Source organism: Atractosteus spatula, chromosome 13, assembly GCF_055471065.1.
Source record: "Atractosteus spatula isolate fAtrSpa1 chromosome 13, fAtrSpa1.hap1, whole genome shotgun sequence".
Lineage (NCBI taxonomy): Eukaryota > Metazoa > Chordata > Actinopteri > Semionotiformes > Lepisosteidae > Atractosteus > Atractosteus spatula.
Window position 1 is genome coordinate 254,689 of NC_142718.1, and position 22,986 is coordinate 277,674.

The following is a 22,986-nucleotide window of genomic DNA, read 5'->3' on the forward strand; positions in this document are numbered from 1 at the left end:
TCCAGGTGTGACAGTGCTGTCAGTCAGACTCCCAGTGCGCAGCAGTCTGATCCACTCCAGGTGTGACAGTGCTGTCAGTCAGACTCCCAGTGCACAGCAGTCTGATCCACTCCAGGGTTTACAGTGCTGTCAGTCAGACTCCCAGTGCACAGCAGTCTGATCCACTCCAGGTGTGACAGTGCTGTCAGTCAGACTCCCAGTGCGCAGCAGTCTGATCCACTCCAGGTGTGACGGTGCTGTCAGTCAGACTCCCAGTGCACAGCAGTCTGATCCACTCCAGGGTTTACAGTGCTGTCAGTCAGACTCCCAGTGCGCAGCAGTCTGATCCACTCCAGGTGTGACAGTGCTGTCAGTCAGACTCCCAGTGCGCAGCAGTCTGATCCGCTCCAGGTGTGACAGTGCTGTCAGTCAGACTCCCAGTGCGCAGCAGTCTGATCCACTCCAGGTGTGACAGTGCTGTCAGTCAGACTCCCAGTGCGCAGCAGTCTGATCCGCTCCAGGTGTGACAGTGCTGTCAGTCAGACTCCCAGTGCGCAGCAGTCTGATCCACTCCAGGTGTGACAGTGCTGTCAGTCAGACTCCCAGTGCGCAGCAGTCTGATCCGCTCCAGGTGTGACAGTGCTGTCAGTCAGACTCCCAGTGCGCAGCAGTCTGATCCACTCCATTGTCAATCTGTGTGTGGGTGTCAGTGTCTATCAGTGTGTGCATTTGTGTATCAGTGTGTGTTTTTGTGTATCAGTGTCTATCATTCAGAAAAGAGGACGTGTATGTGTTTGTGTGTCAGTGTGTGCTGTTGAGTGTGTAGTTGCAGTATATCCCTTTGCTTCAGCGTGAGGTCTCAGTCTGTATCAGCTGTATGTTTGGGAAATGTTTTTTTGACTCCAGGAAAAACATCTCGATTCATGAAATCAGAAATGCTGCAGGGTTTGGGAAGAACAGAAAAGAGGCAGCAGAGACACCCAGGTTATCTGACACAACAGCACAGGTTTATTGAACTGGAGGGAGAGTCAGCTGGTGACATAGTTCATTAGTAACCATGGTAACATCAGGTCACTATGGCACCCCAGAGCCCTGCCTCCTCGCTCTCTCCCTGGACTGCTGGACAGCAGGCTGGACCGAGTGACCAGGCCCTCCTCACTCTCTCCTGCTGGACAGCAGGCTGGACCGAGTGACCAGAGCTGGGCTCAGAGGTGCTGAAGGGAGGGGGGCCGATGCTGGGGTCCTGGGGCCGAATCTCTCTGGGGACTGAGAGACAAGTCTGGGAGGAGGTTCCCTTCAGTCCTGGGACGGTGAGGTCAGGGTTCAGTGGGGGTGGAGGGATCGGTTGTCTGTCTGTCCCCTTGAGCTCTGCAGGGTCCCCGGTTTCTTGTGGCCCCAGCCTGTCCTCCAGTGTGTTTGTGGGTTCCTGCTGTGTGTGCTTACAGGCTGCAGCCCAGCTCCTGCAGGGTCACTGGACAGGAGACTCCAGGGAGTCCTGCAGTGGAGCAGTGGACAGCTCTGGACCGTGACTGAACCGGTAGTGGACTATTAGCATCATTACTGATCAGCACTGGACCAATAGTGTCATGACTGGACGATTAGTGTCACAAAGGACACTAGTGTCCCTGGAGCCTAGTGCTGGGCTAGCGCCAAGGAGCGGTGACTCAGCCTGAAGTAGTCAACCCCACCCTGCAGGGGGCGCTGTCACTTTTGGAATTCAGCACAGCAAACATGTAAAGTTACCACACCTAATTGCTTCATAGTTGTGTTTTATGTGGTTCAAATACCTGTATGTGTCCTGTACAGGGCGGTGCTGGTCACGGTGCTGTGGGTGAGCGGTCAGCAAGCAGGCCATTGATATCGACTGACTCTGCGCTTGGATTGTGTGATTGGGTTGGATTTTTAGCACATTGTTGGTTAAACACCAGTTTGAAGGTAAAATGGGAAGGTTCTAATAGGCATGGACTGTGCTGTTTTCTTTATTACTTTTCCATTTGTGTTTGCAGGTGTCAGGAGAAGAGTAAAGACACAGCTTCACTCGTTAGAGGTTCGTTAGAGATTTAGTGATTCAATTCTTTTGAGATCAAGCATCATGACGGAAGATCAATGAATCACTTTCTTTAGGTCACTAGTTAATTACGTCAGTAAGGTGGGAGAAAAGACAACAGCACAAGTCAAACTGGGGGAGCAGCACAGATTCTTCAGACTTCCAGACCACGACCTGCAGGTCAGTTCTCTACTTCTCCCTGTCTCCCTGTCTCTCCCTGTCTCTGCTGGAAGAGCTTCATCTACCAAGAAAATTAAAAGAAAAACCCGAGAACGAACAAAAATCTATTTTTCTGAAAAGATCAATATATAAATAAACTAGCATATAGTATATGCATAAAACAAAATACATATATCTTTCAGTAAATGTCTATCTGAGCCTCGGACTTGTCCCTCAGGCTGAGGAGGGGGGGAGTGGGCAGAGAGGGAGGCACCAGGGAGACGCAGGGAGGTGTCTAACTGCCTTTTCTATGTCTTGTTCTTTATTCAAACTGCATGTGACACACGATGGGGGGGGGGGGAGGCCAGGGAAAGTTTGGAGGCTTACGGAGGAAAGAGGAAGAGGAGGAGGGCTAGACAATGCCGAACTGGGCCAGCTCGTGCAGCTCCAGGTGACTGAAGGCCTCCCAGGGGCAGATGACGGTGATGTCTGAGAGAAGAGAGGAACAGCAGTGAGAATGAGAGGAGGCAGGGCAGTGCTAGACTGTAGATATTGTAGAAGAGTGTGATACCGTAGGGGAGTGTGATACTGTAGGGGAGTACTTTACTGTAGGAGCGTGTGATACTGTAGAAGAGTGCGATACTGTAGGGGAGTGTGATACTATAGGGGAGTACTTTACTGTAGGAACGTGTGATACTGTAGAAGAGTGCGATACTGTAGGGGAGTGTGATACTGCAGGAGAGTGTTGTACTGTAGGGGAGTGTGATACTGCAGGAGAGTGTGATAATGTAGGGAGTGTGATACTGCAGGAGAGTGTGATACTGTAAGAGAGTGTGGTACTGCAGGACAGTACTCTACTTCACTGTACTACAGAGCACTGCAGCGAGGTGTGTGGCGCTGTTGCAGAACCTGCTCTTCCACGATGCCTCTCAGGCACAGGTAGTGTTATGTGAACTGAGGCTACAGCACCCACTACAGGCCACCAGACGTAAGCACCCAGCCGAGTGTGTGTGCATGTGTGTCCCACAGGGGGGCAGCAGCGCGGGGCTCCATACCTGTTCCCAGGCCCTCCATTCCCGGGATGTCATCTCCGAACCTGCGGGACATGACACAGAGCAAAGGTCACCCCTCTGACACTCGTCACCTTGCTGTTGAACCAGCTCTCCCTGAAGACTCACCCTTTCACTCCCTTCTTGGGGGGCTTGCTCTTGAACTGGCGGGTCTGGCGCTGCTTGAATTTGGGGGGCCCCTTCTTGGGGGTGGAACCTGCATCCAAGGGTGCAGGAGCTGACAGGGCACTTCCTGCAGGGGGCTGTGCGTTCATCTCTACACACTGAGAGAGAAAGGGGTTAATACACACACTCTTACTGCACACTACTGTACACTGACACTGCACTGAGAGAGAGAGGGGTTAATACACACACTCCTCCTGCACACTACTGTACACTGACACTGCACTGAGAGAGAGGGGTTAATACACACACTCCTCCTGCACACTACTGTACACTGACACTGCACTGAGAGAGAGAGGGGTTAATACACACACTCCTCCTGCACACTACTGTACACTGACACTGCACTGAGAGAGAGAGGGGTTAATACACACACTCCTCCTGCACACTACTGTACACTGACACTGCACTGAGAGAGAGGGGTTAATACACACACTCCTCCTGCACACTACTGTACACTGACACTGCACTGAGAGAGAGAGGGGTTAATACACACACTCTTACTGCACACTACTGTACACTGACACTGCACTGAGAGAGAGAGAGAGGGGTTAATACACACACTCCTCCTGCACACTACTGTACACTGACACTGCACAGAGAGAGGGGTTAATACACACACTCCTCCTGCATACTACTGTACACTGACACTGCACTGAGAGAGAGAGGGGTTAATACACACACTCTTACTGCACACTACTGTACACTGACACTGCACTGAGAGAGAGAGAGAGAGGGGTTAATACACACACTCTTACTGCACACTACTGTACACTGACACTGCACTGAGAGAGAGGGGTTAATACACACACTCCTCCTGCACACTACTGTACACTGACACTGCACTGAGAGAGAGGGGTTAATACACACACTCCTCCTGCACTCTACTGTACACTGACACTGCACTGAGAGAGAGAGAGGGGTTAATACACACACTCCTCCTGCACACTACTGTACACTGACACTACACTGAGAGAGAGGGGTTAATACACACACTCCTCCTGCACACTACTGTACACTGACACTGCACTGAGAGAGAGAGAGGGGTTAATACACACACTCCTCCTGCACACTACTGTACACTGACACTACACTGAGAGAGAGGGGTTAATACACACACTCCTCCTGCACACTACTGTACACTGACACTACACTGAGAGAGAGGGGTTAATACACACACTCTTACTGCACACTACTGTACACTGACACTGCACTGAGAGAGAGAGAGAGGGGTTAATACACACACTCCTCCTGCACACTACTGTACACTGACACTGCACAGAGAGAGGGGTTAATACACACACTCCTCCTGCATACTACTGTACACTGACACTGCACTGAGAGAGAGAGGGGTTAATACACACACTCTTACTGCACACTACTGTACACTGACACTGCACTGAGAGAGAGAGAGAGGGGTTAATACACACACTCTTACTGCACACTACTGTACACTGACACTGCACTGAGAGAGAGGGGTTAATACACACACTCCTCCTGCACACTACTGTACACTGACACTGCACTGAGAGAGAGGGGTTAATACACACACTCCTCCTGCACTCTACTGTACACTGACACTGCACTGAGAGAGAGAGAGGGGTTAATACACACACTCCTCCTGCACACTACTGTACACTGACACTACACTGAGAGAGAGGGGTTAATACACACACTCCTCCTGCACACTACTGTACACTGACACTGCACTGAGAGAGAGAGAGGGGTTAATACACACACTCCTCCTGCACACTACTGTACACTGACACTACACTGAGAGAGAGGGGTTAATACACACACTCCTCCTGCACACTACTGTACACTGACACTACACTGAGAGAGAGGGGTTAATACACACACTCCCACACTATAATACAGACACTGCCCCTTCCCTCTCTTCCTGTCTCTTTCTCTGTCACACTCTTGTAATCCCTAAATTGATCTGGGATTAGCGGATGAGTGGCTCACATTCTCCTTCCCGGCTCTGACACAGATAGAGCCTCTTCCTGCTGCAATTAGCCTGGGAATCAGCAATTCGGGAATGAGCCAATCCCTTTGAATAACAAACAGCAGGCTGCTGGTGAAACTCTGTTTATGTCTCTCTTTATAACACATCATTGTGCATGGAGTCTGCCTCTGTCTCCCACTGAACCCCCTCTCTCTTTCAGATCCTCTCTCTCCCTCCTGATCCCTATTTCCATCCCCGACTCCCCTCCTAATTCGCAGTAGCTGTCCTCCCCCCTCGTCCTCGTTAAGCTCGTTAAGGCATTAAGAGCTGATCTTCGGGAGGGTGATGTAAGGGGACGAGTCGTCCCAGGGGGGATGGCCAGGGGTGGGGGGGGGCTGGTGTCGGGGCGTCCTGTGTCATCCTGTGGGCTGATGGCCCATCTCAGTGGGGTGAGCAGAGGGCTCCCCCTGCAGGCTGGACGCAGAGCGCCGCTCTGTCCCCTCGGATGTCCACTGAGCTGCTGAACCATCCAGCTCCGTCCAGCTGTAGCCCAGAGCAGAGCAGCCATCTCACTCTGATCATACAGCCCAGGCCAGGAGAGAGGGGTGTGGGCACCCACAGTCTCGGGGCGAGCGGGGTGACCCCAGATCTACAGTCTCGGGGCAAGCGGGCTCACCCCACGGGTCTCAGGTCCACAGGCTTGGGTGAGAGGGGTCACCTCACAGGTCTCAGGTCCACAGTCTCAGGGTGAGCAGGGTGACCCCAGATCTACAGTCTTGGGATGAGCGAGTGACCCCAGATCTACAGTCTTGGGATGAGCAGGTGACCCCAGATCTACAGTCTCGGGATGGGCGGGGTGACCCCAGATCTACAGTCTTGGGATGAGCGAGTGACCCCAGATCTACAGTCTCGGGATGGCAGGGTGACCCAAGATCTACAGTCTTGGGATGAGCGAGTGACCCCAGATCTACAGTCTCGGGATGGGCGGGGTGACCCCAGATCTACAGTCTTGGGATGGCAGGGTGACCCCAGATCTACAGTCTCGGGGTGAGGGACAGGGAGGGCAGACGAGGGGAGCTCTCAGACTCCTCACCTGACTGGCTCTGCGCTGTGCTGTGCTGCTGAGGTCCTCCAGGCGGCTCGGCTGCTTCTGATGGACGTCCCTCTGTGTTGGTCGCTGTTATCCCCGAGCCTGTCCCACGCCCCCTTTAAATACCCCTAATCCCCCCGCCCACGCACCCCCGCGCCCTCCCAATCACAGCGCTCCGCCTGGGGTCCTCAGGGGACGAGCTCAGCCCGGCGAGGAGGATCAGGGCAGGACGGAGCTCGCCTGTCCGCTGCATGTGTCCAGGGGCTGAGAGGAGAGGAGGAGGGAGGCAGGAGGCAGGAGCAGAAGTCTCGATTCTGCACTTTAATCTGCTGAGAGGAGAGGAGGAGAGGAGGAGGGAGGCAGGAGCAGAAGTCTGGATTCTGCACTTTAATCTGCTCAGGGTCTTAACGAGCTGCTAATGGGATCAGCCGCAGTTAGCGTGGGGCAGGTGAGCCGAGCTGTGGGCTTCTGTATTTACAGCTCCTAATCGACATGTGTGTGTGTGCGTGAGGGGATTCAGCCACTGCGCTGTGTGTGCGTCCGCAGGGGTCTGACTCAGAAAGCCCCGCGCACGCCACGGCCTGGGGAGTCCTCCAGCGGGTCAGGCGCTCTGCGGGCTGCGCGGGGCCACAGCCAGGGTCCCAGCTCAGTGCTGACCTCTGGGCTTTGCTCTGCTGTAGCTCAGTCCGGCTGGAGGGGCCTGAGCGACTGCAAGAGGGTTGTGCAGCCTGGTGAGGCCAAGCCTGCCGTGGGCTCAGCTCCTCCGTGAATCCTCCACACGCGTTGACTGATGGGTGAGCACAGCCAGACGAACACGGCCCCCTGGTGGCGAAACACAGGAATGACCCATTCTGGCTTTGTAGGACAAAGGGTGTCATTCCCAGGCCAGACCAGCAGAGGGAGGCATTAGATAAGACTTCCAGCTGGAAACGGTCTCTGTCTCTGTGATCTGCGCTTTTCTCTGGTCAATGTGGCTCAGTGGGAGCAGGGGGCTGATATGGCTTTTTTTACATCTGGACTGAAATAGTCCAGAGACTAAAGCCAGCACATAGAAACTGGACACAGACACTGGACACAGGCAGACCTGGCTGTCCAGAGAGGACAGGCTCAGTGACCACAGCCTGGCCAGAGACACTGGACACAGGCAGACCTGGCTGTCCAGAGAGGACAGGCTCAGTGACACAGCAAGGACACACAGGTGTTCACAGCCTGAGCGCTGAGCTCCTCTGGTCTCAAGCCGTTTCCAGTCGGTCACAGGAAGGAAACCTTTTCCAGGGTGAAGGAAGAGAAGCGGTAGCCCGAGGCCCCGCCCCCTGATGACCCCAGAGACCCCGCCCCCAGATGACCCCAGAGACCCCGCCCCCAGAGGCCCCAGTTCCCACACGCCTGCAGCTGATTGGTCCACGTGCACCTGCGGCTCTCAGCAGCACCTGTGCTCTTCCCAGCAGCTCTGAGAGCGGCCAGCCAGTCAGGCCACCCTGACCGGTCAGCTGACAGGCCTGCCGGCGCCTCTGGGGGGTTAAAGATCAGCATCTGAGCGCCACTCGCTAGACGCCGACACTGAGAGGCTGAGAGCGAGCAGAGACTCCTGTCTGCTTGACCGCCCGCCTAATCGTCCTGACCACCTGCCTGACCGCCCGCCTGATCGTCCTGACCGCCTGCCTGACCACCTGCCCGATCGTCCTGACCACCTGCCTAACAACCTGCCTGATCGTCCTGACCGCCTGCCTGACCGCCCACCCGATCGTCCTGACCGCCTGCCTGACCACCTGCCCGATCGTCCTGACCACCTGCCCGACCGCCCGCCCGATCATCCTGACCGCCTGCCTGACCACCTGCACGATCGTCCTGACTGCCTGCCTGACCGCCCGCCCGATCATCCTGACCGCCTGCCTGACCACCTGCCCGATCGTCCTGACTGCCTGCCTGACCGCCTGCCCAATCGTCCTGACCACCTGCCTGATCATCCTGACCACCTGCCCGACCGCCCGCCCAATCGTCCTGACCGCCTGCCTGACCGCCTGCCTGATTGTCCTGTCCGCCTGCCTGACCACCTGCCTGATCGTCCTGACCACCTGCCTGACCACCTGCCTGATCGTCCTGTCCGCCTGCCTGACCACCTGCCTGATCGTCCTGACCACCTGCCTGATCGTCCTGTCCGCCTGCCTGACCACCTGCCTGATCGTCCTGACCACCTGCCTGACCGCCTGCCTGACCGCCCGCCCGATCGTCTTGACCGCCCCAGCCATGCTGAGCCTCCCACTGCCTTGGCTGCTGCTGATCGCACTGTCCACCTCGGCCACTGACCCAGGTAACACTGACCACTGCTGCTCTCACTGTCCACCTGAGCCACTGACCCAGGTAACACTGACCACTGCTGCTCTCACTGTCCACCTGAGCCACTGACACAGGTAACACTGACCACTGCTGCTGCTCTCACTGTCCACCTGAGCCACTGACCCAGGTAACACTGACCACTGCTGCTCTCACTGTCCACCTGAGCCACTGACCCAGGTAACACTGACCACTGCTGCTGCTCTCACTCTCTCCAGACGGCGCCCCCGTCAGGCTGCGGGACGTCGGTGCAGCGCAGGCGTTCGTGGCGTCGGCGGAGGTCGTGGTCGTCGGGTTCTTCAAGGTGAGCGAGAGGAGTGGGGTGGGGGTGCCCCGAGTTCCTGCTGCAGGTCGCCCCGAGTTCACCAGACTGCGCCCAGGGTATTTATAGCTCCTCTCGAAGTTTGTTTTTCTCCTGACCGCTGTGGCCCAGCGGGACACAGGAAGTGTCTGTCGCGGTGGTTACGGAATGGGTGTCGGTCCCAGAATGCCGAGCCTTGGCCAGACTTCCTGCGGGGGGGCGAGCGGGCGGCACAGGAAGTGAGGGCGTGTAGAGGCTTGTGGGCTCTGGCACCAGCATCCCTTTGCTCTTCAAACCACAGTAAACAAGACAGGGAGAGAGAGAGACTGGAAGAGAGAGAGATAAAGAGACTGGGAGAGAGAGAGAGACAGGAAGAGTGAGAGACTGGGTGAGAGAGAGGGAGACTAGGAGATAGAGAGACTGAGGGAAAGAGAGATAGAGAGACTGGGAGACAGAGACAGAGGTGCACTTCCTACGGCACTGTGACAACTATTCTGGGATTAGAGAAACATTCTTCCCCAAATTAACAAATTTAATCCCAGAATTCCCACACCTGCCAGAATCACAACAGGTCCCAATCCTACTGGGAGAGGGAGGAGATGAACTGGCAGCCTAGTATGTGGTCTCCTGTCCCAACCTGAGGAACAGACAGTGAGCCCGTCTCTCAATAATAATAATACAGTGTGTGATCTCCTGTCCCAGCCTGAGGAACAGACAGTGAACCTGTATTTCAATAATAATAATACAGTGTGTGATCTCCTGTCCCAGCCTGAGGAACAGACAGTGAACCTGTATTTCAATAATAATAATACAGTGTGTGATCTCCTGTCCCAGCCTGAGGAACAGTGAGCCTGTCTCTCAATAATAATAATACAGTGTGTGATCTCCTGTCCCAGCCTGAGGAACAGTGAGCCTCTCTCTCAATAATAATAATAATACAGTGTGTGATCTCCTGTCCCAGCCTGAGGAACAGACAGTGAGCCTGTCTCTTAATAATAATAATACAGTGTGTGATCTCCTGTCCCAGCCTGAGGAACAGTGAGCCTGTCTCTCAATAATAATAATACAGTGTGTGATCTCCTGTCCCAGCCAGAGGAACAGTGAGCCTGTCTCTCAATAATAATAATACAGTGTGTGATCTCCTGTCCCAGCCTGAGGAACAGACAGTGAGTCTGTCTCTCAATAATAATAATAATAATAATACAGTGTGTGATCTCCTGTCCCAGCCTGAAGAACAGACAGTGAGCCTGTCTCTCAATAATAATAATACAGTGTGTGATCTCCTGTCCCAGCCTGAGGAACAGACAGTGAGCCTGTCTCTTAATAATAATAATACAGTGTGTGATCTCTTGTCCCAGCCTGAGGAACAGTGAGCCTGTCTCTCAATAATAATAATACAGTGTGTGATCTCCTGTCCCAGCCTGAGGAACAGACAGTGAGTCTGTCTCTCAATAATAATAATAATAATAATAATACAGTGTGTGATCTCCTGTCCCAGCCTGAGGAACAGACAGTGAGCCTGTCTCTCAATAATGCTCCATATGTTCATGTGTAAATGTCTTATATGATGTGTCTACTGTAAATGTCTGTAGACGTGTTTATGTGAATTGTACTTGTTTTGCTGTGGGGACCCTGACTGACTCACTGGTCAGGCCAGTAAGGTAGGGTGAGCTGTCAGGGCGCCTCACTGTTCCTCTCTGCCTCAGGAGGACGGTGGCCAAGGATTCCAGGAGTTTCTGTCAGTAGCGTCGAGACTGCAGGCCCTGCCCTTCGCCCTCTGCAGCGAGCCAGAGGTCTGGCAGTTCTACAACATCACAGGAGACACCGTGTCCATCTTCAGACAGGTAACTCCGCAGGGACCTGTCACCCCCCGTCACACAACTGTCTCACACCTGTTACACCCCTGTCACACCCGTCTCACACCTGTCTCTCACCTGCAGTCAGTCTAGTAACATCCCAGAGCCCAGTAACCCTTCATCATCATCATCACTCCTGAACAGACCCTCAGTCTGTAACAACACGTCTGCACCTCTGTGTCCTGTGTCAGGGTGACAGTGGGGTTACAGACAGAGACTGGACACTTGAGCTGGAGAGAGGATAGAGTCACCCAGAGCCCCACACTGACACCCTTCATCATCATCATCACTCCTGAACAGACACTCAGTCTGTAACAACACGTCTGCACCTCTGTGTCCTGTGTCAGGGTGACAGTGGGGTTACAGACAGAGACTGGACACTGGAGCTGGAGAGAGGATAGAGTCACCCAGAGCCCCTCACTGACACCCTTCATCATCATCATCACTCCTGAACAGACACTCAGTCTGTAACAACACGTCTGCACCTTTGTGTCCTGCAGTGTACAAACAGTAAACAGAGTGTTTCCCCGCAGACAGACAGTCATCAGGAGAACCTGCAGCTCCAGGAAAGAATGAAGATCGACTCTGATGGTTTGACCAGGTTCATCCGCACCAACGAGCTCTACTACCTCACTGAGTACAATGACATGGTACAGCAGAGCACACCTGTCTGTCTGTCTGTCTGTCTGTCTCTGGTACAGCAGAGCACACCTGTCTGTCTGCCTGTCTCTGGTACAGCAGAGCACACCTGTCTGTCTCTGTGACTGTCTGTCTCTGTGACTGTCTGTCTCTGGTACAGCAGAGCACACCTGTCTGTCTCTGGTAAAGCAGAGCACACCTGTCTGTCTCTGTGTCTGTCTGTCTCTGGTACAGCAGAGCACACCTGTCTGCCTCTCTGTCTGTCTACCTGTTAGTCTCTCTCTCTCTCTCTCTCTCTCTCTCTCTCTCTCTCTCTCTCTCTGCCTGAGCTCCAGGTCTCACACCACACGCGGACTGACTCTGACTCTGGCCTGTCCTGCAGACAGCAGTGGGCCTGTTCAGCTCTGCGGTCAGAGCTCACCTGCTGCTCCTGGCGGACAAGCGCAGTGCCGGGTTTGCCCAGCTGAGGGAGCTCCTGAAGGCGCTGGCACCACAGTACAGAGGACAGGTCAGCCCTGCCCGTCGGACCGCACCGCCCTGGCGCTGTGCTGCGCTGAGCATGTCTGCCCAGCTCACTGGGTTTGAGCCGAGCTGGACAGCATCAATCTCGACTGGCCCGGCCAGCAGCTGGCCCATGATCTAGATGTACACTGGCTCCCAGCAGCACTGTGTGTGCTGTACTGCAGTGTGTTATAGTTTAGCTGTGCTATACTGTACTGCAGTGTGTTACAGTGTAGCTGTACTGTACTGCAGTGTGTTATAGTGTAGCTGTACTGTACTGTACTGCAGTGTGTTACAGTGTAGCTGTACTGTACTGCAGTGTGTTATAGTGTAGCTGTACTGTACTGTACTGCAGTGTGTTATAGTGTAGCTGTACTGTGCTGTACTGCAGTGTGTTATAGTGTAGCTGTGCTGTACTGCAGTGTGTTATAGTGTAGCTGTACTGTGCTGTGCTGCAGTGTGTTATAGTGTAGCTGTACTGTACTGTGCTGCAGTGTGTTATAGTGTAGCTGTACTGTGCTGTGCTGCAGTGTGTTATAGTGTAGCTGTACTGTACTGTGCTGCAGTGTGTTATAGTGTAGCTGTACTGTACTGCAGTGTGTTACAGTGTAGCTGTACTGCAGTGTGTTATAGTGTAGCTGTACTGTACTGTACTGCAGTGTGTTACAGTGTAGCTGTGCTGCAGTGTGTTATAGTGTAGCTGTACTGTACTGCAGTGTGTTACAGTGTAGCTGTACTGTGCTGTGCTGCAGTGTGTTATAGTGTAGCTGTACTGTACTGTACTGCAGTGTGTTATAGTTTAGCTGTACTGTACTGCAGGGTGTTATAGTGTAGCTGTACTGTGCTGTGCTGCAGTGTGTTATAGTGTAGCTGTACTGTACTGTGCTGCAGTGTGTTATAGTGTAGCTGTACTGTGCTGTGCTGCAGTGTGTTATAGTGTAGCTGTACTGTACTGTGCTGCAGTGTGTTATAGTGTAGCTGTACTGTACTGCAGTGTGTTACAGTGTAGCTGTACTGCAGTGTGTTATAGTGTAGCTGTACTGTACTGTACTGCAGTGTGTTACAGTGTAGCTGTGCTGCAGTGTGTTATAGTGTAGCTGTACTGTACTGCAGTGTGTTACAGTGTAGCTGTACTGTACTGTGCTGCAGTGTGTTACAGTGTAACTGTACTGTACTGTGCTGCAGTGTGTTACAGTGTAGCTGTACTGCAGTGTGTTACAGTGTAGCTGTACTGTACTGTACTGCAGTGTGTTACAGTGTAGCTGTACTGTACTGCAGTGTGTTACAGTGTAGCTGTGCTGTACTGTACTGCAGTGTGTTACAGTGTAGCTGTACTGTACTGCAGGGTGTTACAGTGTAGCTGTGCTGTACTGCAGTGTGTTACAGTGTAGCTGTACTGTACTGTACTGCAGGGTGTTATAGTGTAGCTGTACTGTACTGTACTGCAGTGTGTTACAGTGTAGCTGTACTGTACTGCAGTGTGTTATAGTGTAGCTGTGCTGTACTGTACTGCAGTGTGTTACAGTGTAGCTGTACTATACTGTGCTGCAGTGTGTTATAGTGTAGCTGTACTATACTGTGCTGCAGTGTGTTATAGTGTAGCTGTACTGTACTGCAGGGTGTTATAGTGTAGCTGTACTGCAGTGTGTTACAGTGTAGCTGTACTGTACTGTGCTGCAGTGTGTTACAGTGTAGCTGTACTGTACTGCAGTGTGTTATAGTGTAGCTGTGCTGTACTGCAGTGTGTTATAGTGTAGCTGTACTGCAGTGTGTTACAGTGTAGCTGTACTGTACTGTGCTGCAGGGTGTTATAGTGTAGCTGTACTGTACTGCAGTGTGTTATAGTGTAGCTGTACTGTACTGTGCTGCAGGGTGTTATAGTGTAGCTGTGCTGTACTGCAGTGTGTTATAGTGTAGCTGTACTGTACTGTGCTGCAGTGTGTTATAGTGTAGCTGTGCTGCAGTGTGTTACAGTGTAGCTGTACTGCAGTGTGTTATAGTGTAGCTGTGCTGTACTGCAGGGTGTTATAGTGTAGCTGTACTGCAGTGTGTTATAGTGTAGCTGTACTGTACTGCAGTGTGTTATAGTGTAGCTGTACTGCAGTGTGTTATAGTGTAGCTGTACTGTACTGCAGTGTGTTACAGTGTAGCTGTACTGTACTGTGCTGCAGTGTGTTATAGTGTAGCTGTACTGTACTGTGCTGCAGTGTGTTACAGTGTAGCTGTGCTGTACTGCAGTGTGTTACAGTGTAGCTGTACTGTACTGTGCTGCAGTGTGTTATAGTGTAGCTGTACTGTACTGCAGTGTGTTACAGTGTAGCTGTACTGTACTGTGCTGCAGTGTGTTACAGTGTAGCTGTACTGTACTGTACTGCAGTGTGTTACAGTGTAGCTGTACTGTACTGCACTGCAGTGTGTTATAGTGTAGCTGTACTGTACTGTACTGCAGTGTGTTACAGTGTAGCTGTACTGTACTGCAGTGTGTTACAGTGTAGCTGTACTGTACTGTACTGCAGTGTGTTACAGTGTAGCTGTGCTGTACTGTGCTGCAGTGTGTTATAGTGTAGCTGTACTGTACTGTACTGCAGTGTGTTACAGTGTAGCTGTACTGTACTGTGCTGCAGTGTGTTATAGTGTAGCTGTACTGTACTGTGCTGCAGTGTGTTATAGTGTAACTGTACTGTACTGTACTGCAGTGTGTTACAGTGTAGCTGTACTGTACTGTACTGCAGTGTGTTACAGTGTAGCTGTACTGTACTGTGCTGCAGTGTGTTACAGTGTAGCTGTACTGTACTGTGCTGCAGTGTGTTATAGTGTAGCTGTACTGTACTGTACTGCAGGGTGTTACAGTGTAGCTGTACTGTACTGTGCTGCAGTGTGTTATAGTGTAGCTGTACTGTACTGTACTGCAGTGTGTTACAGTGTAGCTGTACTGTACTGTGCTGCAGTGTGTTACAGTGTAGCTGTACTGTACTGCAGTGTGTTACAGTGTAGCTGTACTGTACTGTGCTGCAGTGTGTTACAGTGTAGCTGTACTGTACTGTACTGCAGTGTGTTACAGTGTAGCTGTACTGTACTGCACTGCAGTGTGTTATAGTGTAGCTGTACTGCAGTGTGTTACAGTGTAGCTGTGCTGTACTGCAGTGTGTTATAGTGTAGCTGTACTGTACTGTGCTGCAGTGTGTTACAGTGTAGCTGTACTGCAGTGTGTTACAGTGTAGCTGTACTGTACTGTGCTGCAGGGTGTTATAGTGTAGCTGTGCTGTACTGTGCTGCAGTGTGTTATAGTGTAGCTGTACTGTACTGCAGTGTGTTACAGTGTAGCTGTACTGTACTGTGCTGCAGGGTGTTATAGTGTAGCTGTACTGTACTGTACTGCAGGGTGTTATAGTGTAGCTGTACTGTACTGTGCTGCAGGGTGTTATAGTGTAGCTGTGCTGTACTGCAGTGTGTTATAGTGTAGCTGTACTGTACTGTACTGCAGTGTGTTACAGTGTAGCTGTACTGTACTGCAGGGTGTTACAGTGTAGCTGTGCTGTACTGTGCTGCAGTGTGTTATAGTGTAGCTGTACTGTACTGCAGTGTGTTACAGTGTAGCTGTACTGTACTGTGCTGCAGTGTGTTACAGTGTAGCTGTACTGTACTGTACTGCAGTGTGTTATAGTGTAGCTGTACTGTACTGTGCTGCAGTGTGTTACAGTGTAGCTGTACTGTACTGCAGGGTGTTACAGTGTAGCTGTACTGTACTGCGCTGCAGTGTGTTATAGTGTAGCTGTACTGTACTGTACTGCAGTGTGTTACAGTGTAGCTGTACTGTACTGTGCTGCAGTGTGTTACAGTGTAACTGTACTGTACTGTACTGCAGTGTGTTACAGTGTAGCTGTACTGTACTGCAGGGTGTTACAGTGTAGCTGTGCTGTACTGTACTGCAGTGTGTTACAGTGTAGCTGTACTGTGCTGTACTGCAGGGTGTTACAGTGTAGCTGTGCTGTACTGCAGGGTGTTATAGTGTAGCTGTACTGCAGTGTGTTACAGTGTAGCTGTACTGTACTGTACTGCAGTGTGTTACAGTGTAGCTGTACTGTACTGCAGGGTGTTACAGTGTAGCTGTACTGCAGGGTGTTATAGTGTAGCTGTACTGTACTGCGCTGCAGTGTGTTATAGTGTAGCTGTACTGTACTGCAGTGTGTTACAGTGTAGCTGTGCTGTACTGCAGTGTGTTACAGTGTAGCTGTACTGCAGGGTGTTATAGTGTAGCTGTACTGTACTGCGCTGCAGTGTGTTATAGTGTAGCTGTACTGTACTGTACTGCAGTGTGTTACAGTGTAGCTGTACTATACTGTGCTGCAGTGTGTTATAGTTTAGCTGTACTGTACTGCAGTGTGTTACAGTGTAACTGTACTGTGCTGTGCTGCAGTGTGTTACAGTGTAGCTGTACTGTACTGTGCTGCAGTGTGTTACAGTGTAGCTGTGCTGTACTGCAGTGTGTTACAGTGTAGCTGTACTGTGCTGTACTGCAGTGTGTTATAGTGTAGCTGTGCTGTACTGCAGTGTGTTACAGTGTAGCTGTACTGTACTGCAGTGTGTTACAGTGTAACTGTACTGTACTGCAGTGTGTTATAGTGTAGCTGTACTGTACTGTACTGCAGTGTGTTATAGTTTAGCTGTACTGTACTGCAGGGTGTTATAGTGTAGCTGTACTGTACTGTGCTGCAGTGTGTTATAGTGTAGCTGTACTGCGCTGCAGTGTGTTATAGTGTAGCTGTGCTGTACTGCAGTGTGTTACAGTGTAGCTGTACTGTACTGTACTGCAGTGTGTTACAGTGTAGCTGTGCTGTACTGCAGTGTGTTATAGTGTAGCTGTGCTGTACTGCAGTGTGTTACAGTGTAGCTGTACTGTACTGTACTGCAGTGTGTTACAGTGTAGCTGTGCTGTACTGCAGTGTGTTATAGTGTAGCTGTACTGCACTGCAGTGTGTTACAGTGTAGCTGTACTGTACTGCAGTGTGTTATAGTGTAGCTGTGCTGTACTGCAGGGTGTTATAGTGTAGCTGTACTGTACTGTACTGCAGTGTGTTATAGTGTAGCTGTACTGTGCTGCAGTGTGTTACAGTGTAGCTGTACTGTACTGTACTGCAGTGTGTTACAGTGTAGCTGTACTATACTGTGCTGCAGTGTGTTATAGTGTAGCTGTACTGTACTGTACTGTACTGCAGGGTGTTATAGTGTAGCTGTGCTGTACTGTGCTGCAGTGTGTTACAGTGTAGCTGTACTGTACTGTACTGCAGTGTGTTACAGTGTAGCTGTACTGTACTGCAGGGTGTTACAGTGTAGCTGTGCTGTACTGTGCTGCAGTGTGTTATAGTGTAGCTGTACTGTACTGCAGTGTGTTACAGTGTAGCTGTACTGTACTGTGCTGCAGTGTGTTACAGTGTAGCTGTACTGTACTGTACTGCAGTGTGTTATAGTGTAGCTGTACTGTACTGCAGTGTGTTACAGTGTAGCTGTACTGTACTGTACTGCAGTGTGTTATAGTGTAGCTGTACTGTACTGTGCTGCAGTGTGTTACAGTGTAGCTGTACTGTACTGCAGGGTGTTACAGTGTAGCTGTACTGTACTGTGCTGCAGTGTGTTACAGTGTAGCTGTACTGTACTGTACTGCAGTGTGTTACAGTGTAGCTGTACTGTACTGCGCTGCAGTGTGTTATAGTGTAGCTGTACTGTACTGCAGGGTGTTATAGTGTAGCTGTACTGTACTGTACTGCAGTGTGTTACAGTGTAGCTGTACTGTACTGTGCTGCAGTGTGTTACAGTGTAGCTGTACTGTACTGTACTGCAGTGTGTTACAGTGTAGCTGTACTGTACTGCAGGGTGTTACAGTGTAGCTGTGCTGTACTGTACTGCAGTGTGTTACAGTGTAGCTGTACTGTGCTGTACTGCAGGGTGTTACAGTGTAGCTGTGCTGTACTGCAGGGTGTTATAGTGTAGCTGTACTGCAGTGTGTTACAGTGTAGCTGTACTGTACTGTACTGCAGTGTGTTACAGTGTAGCTGTACTGTACTGCAGGGTGTTACAGTGTAGCTGTACTGCAGGGTGTTATAGTGTAGCTGTACTGTACTGCGCTGCAGTGTGTTATAGTGTAGCTGTACTGTACTGCAGTGTGTTACAGTGTAGCTGTGCTGTACTGCAGTGTGTTACAGTGTAGCTGTACTGCAGGGTGTTATAGTGTAGCTGTACTGTACTGCGCTGCAGTGTGTTATAGTGTAGCTGTACTGTACTGTACTGCAGTGTGTTACAGTGTAGCTGTACTATACTGTGCTGCAGTGTGTTATAGTTTAGCTGTACTGTACTGCAGTGTGTTACAGTGTAACTGTACTGTGCTGTGCTGCAGTGTGTTACAGTGTAGCTGTACTGTACTGTGCTGCAGTGTGTTACAGTGTAGCTGTGCTGTACTGCAGTGTGTTACAGTGTAGCTGTACTGTGCTGTACTGCAGTGTGTTATAGTGTAGCTGTGCTGTACTGCAGTGTGTTACAGTGTAGCTGTACTGTACTGCAGTGTGTTACAGTGTAACTGTACTGTACTGCAGTGTGTTATAGTGTAGCTGTACTGTACTGTACTGCAGTGTGTTATAGTTTAGCTGTACTGTACTGCAGGGTGTTATAGTGTAGCTGTACTGTACTGTGCTGCAGTGTGTTATAGTGTAGCTGTACTGCGCTGCAGTGTGTTATAGTGTAGCTGTGCTGTACTGCAGTGTGTTACAGTGTAGCTGTACTGTACTGTACTGCAGTGTGTTACAGTGTAGCTGTGCTGTACTGCAGTGTGTTATAGTGTAGCTGTGCTGTACTGCAGTGTGTTACAGTGTAGCTGTACTGTACTGTACTGCAGTGTGTTACAGTGTAGCTGTGCTGTACTGCAGTGTGTTATAGTGTAGCTGTACTGCACTGCAGTGTGTTACAGTGTAGCTGTACTGTACTGCAGTGTGTTATAGTGTAGCTGTGCTGTACTGCAGGGTGTTATAGTGTAGCTGTACTGTACTGTACTGCAGTGTGTTATAGTGTAGCTGTACTGTGCTGCAGTGTGTTACAGTGTAGCTGTACTGTACTGTACTGCAGTGTGTTACAGTGTAGCTGTACTATACTGTGCTGCAGTGTGTTATAGTGTAGCTGTACTGTACTGTACTGTACTGCAGGGTGTTATAGTGTAGCTGTGCTGTACTGTGCTGCAGTGTGTTACAGTGTAGCTGTACTGTACTGTACTGCAGTGTGTTACAGTGTAGCTGTACTGCAGTGTGTTATAGTGTAGCTGTACTGTACTGTACTGCAGTGTGTTATAGTGTAGCTGTACTGTACTGCAGTGTGTTACAGTGTAGCTGTACTGTACTGTACTGCAGTGTGTTACAGTGTAGCTGTACTATACTGTGCTGCAGTGTGTTATAGTGTAGCTGTACTATACTGTGCTGCAGTGTGTTATAGTGTAGCTGTACTGTACTGCAGGGTGTTATAGTGTAGCTGTACTGCAGTGTGTTACAGTGTAGCTGTACTGTACTGTGCTGCAGTGTGTTATAGTGTAGCTGTACTGTACTGCAGTGTGTTACAGTGTAGCTGTGCTGTACTGCAGGGTGTTATAGTGTAGCTGTACTGTACTGTACTGCAGTGTGTTATAGTGTAGCTGTACTGTACTGCAGTGTGTTACAGTGTAGCTGTACTGTACTGTACTGCAGTGTGTTATAGTGTAGCTGTACTGTACTGCAGGGTGTTATAGTGTAGCTGTACTGTACTGTGCTGCAGTGTGTTATAGTGTAGCTGTACTGTACTGTACTGCAGTGTGTTATAGTTTAGCTGTACTGTGCTGCAGTGTGTTACAGTGTAGCTGTACTGTACTGTACTGCAGTGTGTTACAGTGTAGCTGTACTGTACTGCAGGGTGTTATAGTGTAGCTGTACTGTACTGTACTGCAGTGTGTTATAGTGTAGCTGTACTGTACTGCAGTGTGTTACAGTGTAGCTGTACTGTACTGTACTGCAGTGTGTTATAGTGTAGCTGTACTGTACTGCAGGGTGTTATAGTGTAGCTGTACTGTACTGTGCTGCAGTGTGTTACAGTGTAGCTGTACTGTACTGTACTGCACTGCAGTGTGTTATAGTGTAGCTGTACTGTACTGCAGTGTGTTACAGTGTAGCTGTACTGTACTGTACTGCACTGCAGTGTGTTATAGTGTAGCTGTACTGTACTGCAGGGTGTTACAGTGTAGCTGTACTGTACTGTACTGCGCTGCAGTGTGTTATAGTGTAGCTGTGCTGTACTGCAGTGTGTTACAGTGTAGCTGTACTGTACTGTGCTGCAGTGTGTTACAGTGTAGCTGTACTGTACTGCAGTGTGTTATAGTGTAGCTGTACTGTACTGTACTGCAGTGTGTTACAGTGTAGCTGTGCTGTACTGCAGTGTGTTATAGTGTAGCTGTACTGTACTGTACTGCAGTGTGTTATAGTTTAGCTGTACTGTACTGCAGGGTGTTATAGTGTAGCTGTACTGTGCTGTACTGCAGTGTGTTATAGTGTAGCTGTACTGTACTGTGCTGCAGTGTGTTATAGTGTAGCTGTACTGCGCTGCAGTGTGTTATAGTGTAGCTGTGCTGTACTGCAGTGTGTTACAGTGTAGCTGTACTGTACTGCAGTGTGTTATAGTGTAGCTGTACTGTACTGTGCTGCAGTGTGTTATAGTGTAGCTGTACTGTACTGCAGTGTGTTACAGTGTAGCTGTACTGTACTGTGCTGCAGTGTGTTACAGTGTAGCTGTGCTGTACTGCAGGGTGTTATAGTGTAGCTGTACTGTACTGTACTGCAGTGTGTTATAGTGTAGCTGTGCTGTACTGCAGTGTGTTATAGTGTAGCTGTACTGTACTGTACTGCAGTGTGTTACAGTGTAGCTGTACTGTACTGTGCTGCAGTGTGTTACAGTGTAGCTGTACTATACTGTACTGCAGTGTGTTATAGTGTAGCTGTGCTGTACTGCAGGGTGTTATAGTGTAGCTGTACTGTACTGTACTGCAGGGTGTTATAGTGTAGCTGTACTGTACTGTACTGCAGTGTGTTACAGTGTAGATGTACTGTGCTGCAGTGTGTTATAGTGTAGCTGTACTGTACTGTACTGCAGTGTGTTATAGTGTAGCTGTACTGTACTGCAGGGTGTTACAGTGTAGCTGTACTGTACTGTGCTGCAGTGTGTTACAGTGTAGCTGTACTGTGCTGCAGTGTGTTATAGTGTAGCTGTACTGTACTGTACTGCAGTGTGTTATAGTGTAGCTGTACTGTACTGCAGGGTGTTATAGTGTAGCTGTACTATACTGTGCTGCAGTGTGTTATAGTGTAGCTGTACTGTACTGTGCTGCAGTGTGTTATAGTGTAGCTGTGCTGTACTGCAGTGTGTTACAGTGTAGCTGTACTGTACTGCAGGGTGTTATTGTTGCTGTGTTGTACTGGACTGTAATTATCTTGGTGTCGCTGTGCTGTGTTGCAGTTACTCTTCGTGCTGATAGATGGAGCTGTCAGTTCCAACAGGCGCTCACTGGAGTACTTTGGGCTGAAGTCACATGACCTCCCTGCAGTGGGCCTGTATGACACCCAGACAGACAGGAAGTGGCTCATGCAGGCACAGGAAGTCACCACTGAGCACGTGCAGGAGTTCTGTTACTCGTACCTGAGAGGGGATCTGCAGGTCAGCCACCTGTCAGCACGTCACATGATCTCAATTAGGACGACACCAATTAAACATCTTTTCATTCTTGTTAGAGACACTGAATGTCATTAACTCTCCTGCTGTCTGAACTCCTCTCTCCCTCTCCTGCTCTCAGTCTCTTCTCCTCTCTCTGTCTCTTCTCTTCCTCCTCTCTCTGTACTCCTCTCTCTGTACTCCTCAGACAGCTCAGTGTTGCTCAGTCTCCCTCTGTCTGCCTGCTACACTCCCTGACCTCTCTCTGTCTCTCCTCCTCTCTCTAACAGCTGCTCTGTTTGACCTCTTCTCCCCCTCCGGTCACTGTCGGTCCCACATCAGTCACCCACACCTGGCTCTCAATCTCTCATGCTCATGTCAAGTGTCCTTTGATGCTTCCGATTTCCAATTTTGTGAAACCTTGAGAGCTAATTAATATTGATTTGACCTCTTTATCTCTGTGCATGTTTTTGTCTTTACAATAATCTGTATGATTTTTCTACAGGAGCAGAATGATCCACCAACACCCGCGGCAACCCACAGCAAGTCTGAGCTGTAGTTTTGTAAAGGGGACAGAGAGCATATTCTGATCCGTTATCTATAGTCTGGGCTGTAAACTATATTCTAAGCTGTTATCTGTAGTCTGAGCTGTACATTGTAGTCTGAACTGTAAACTGTAATCTGAGCTGTAAACTGTAGTCTGGGCTGTAATCTGTCATCTGAGCTGTAATCTGTAGTCTGAGCTGTAATCTGTAGTCTAAACTGTACACCATAGTCTGAGCTGTAATCTGCAGTCTAAACTCTACACTTTGGTCTGGGCTGTTATCGGTAGTCTGAGGTGTAATCTGTAGTCTAAACTGTACACCATAGTTTGAGCTGTAATCTGTAGTCTAAACTCTACACCATAGTCTGAGCTGTAATCTGTAGTCTGAGCTGTGTTCAAGGTTGTAGCCTGTAGACTGCGATGTAGTCCATGCTGTGATCTGGAATCCGAGATGTAGCCTACACGCTATTGACCGCACACTGCAGAATGGACTTCTGCCCCATTGAGAAGGTCTGATATGACAACATGAGGTAATAAATCTCACACCTGGTGAAGATGGAAAAGCTGTAAATTAATTTCGGTGAAGAGCAACTGTCTGTGTGTGGAGTGGTGACAGGCAGACTGCAGTGTGTGTGTGCAGTATGCATG

The 22,986-nt window shown here is 50.2% G+C and overlaps 2 protein-coding genes across 2 annotated transcripts; one reads left to right on the plus strand and one right to left on the minus strand.

Annotated features, from left to right (window-relative positions):
• Positions 1 to 964: 964 nt before the first annotated feature.
• Positions 965 to 9,274, minus strand: LOC148821461 (retinal cone rhodopsin-sensitive cGMP 3',5'-cyclic phosphodiesterase subunit gamma-like). The gene is made up of 5 exons (XM_088930976.1): positions 8,981 to 9,274; positions 6,459 to 7,277; positions 3,364 to 3,518; positions 3,241 to 3,281; positions 965 to 2,674 (listed from the first exon to the last, which is right to left on the minus strand). Exons 3-5 carry the CDS (start codon positions 3,507 to 3,509, stop codon positions 2,598 to 2,600), a joined length of 264 nt encoding a protein of 87 aa, XP_088787102.1. The 5' UTR covers positions 3,510 to 3,518; positions 6,459 to 7,277; positions 8,981 to 9,274; the 3' UTR covers positions 965 to 2,597.
• LOC148821462 (endoplasmic reticulum resident protein 27-like) lies at positions 8,703 to 22,901 on the plus strand. Its single transcript, XM_088930979.1, has 7 exons — positions 8,703 to 8,766; positions 9,008 to 9,093; positions 10,797 to 10,934; positions 11,480 to 11,596; positions 11,968 to 12,093; positions 21,603 to 21,800; positions 22,300 to 22,901. Exons 1-7 carry the CDS (start codon positions 8,703 to 8,705, stop codon positions 22,351 to 22,353), a joined length of 783 nt encoding a protein of 260 aa, XP_088787105.1. The 3' UTR covers positions 22,354 to 22,901.
• Positions 22,902 to 22,986: the final 85 nt, after the last annotated feature.

Bases quoted from the DNA above. Each gene is read 5' to 3' on its own strand.
- LOC148821461 (XM_088930976.1), bottom strand. From the start codon at position 3,509: ATGAACGCACAGCCCCCTGCAGGAAGTGCCCTGTCAGCTCCTGCACCC. The intron at 3,282-3,363 runs GTGAGTCTTCAG...CATGTCCCGCAG, and splicing joins CCCAAGAAGGGAGTGAAAGG to GTTCGGAGATGACATCCCGG. The intron at 2,675-3,240 runs GTATGGAGCCCC...CTCTTCTCTCAG, and splicing joins AATGGAGGGCCTGGGAACAG to ACATCACCGTCATCTGCCCC.
- LOC148821462 (XM_088930979.1), top strand. From the start codon at position 8,703: ATGCTGAGCCTCCCACTGCCTTGGCTGCTGCTGATCGCACTGTCCACC. The intron at 8,767-9,007 runs GTAACACTGACC...CACTCTCTCCAG, and splicing joins CACCTCGGCCACTGACCCAG to ACGGCGCCCCCGTCAGGCTG. The intron at 10,935-11,479 runs GTAACTCCGCAG...GTTTCCCCGCAG, and splicing joins CCGTGTCCATCTTCAGACAG to ACAGACAGTCATCAGGAGAA.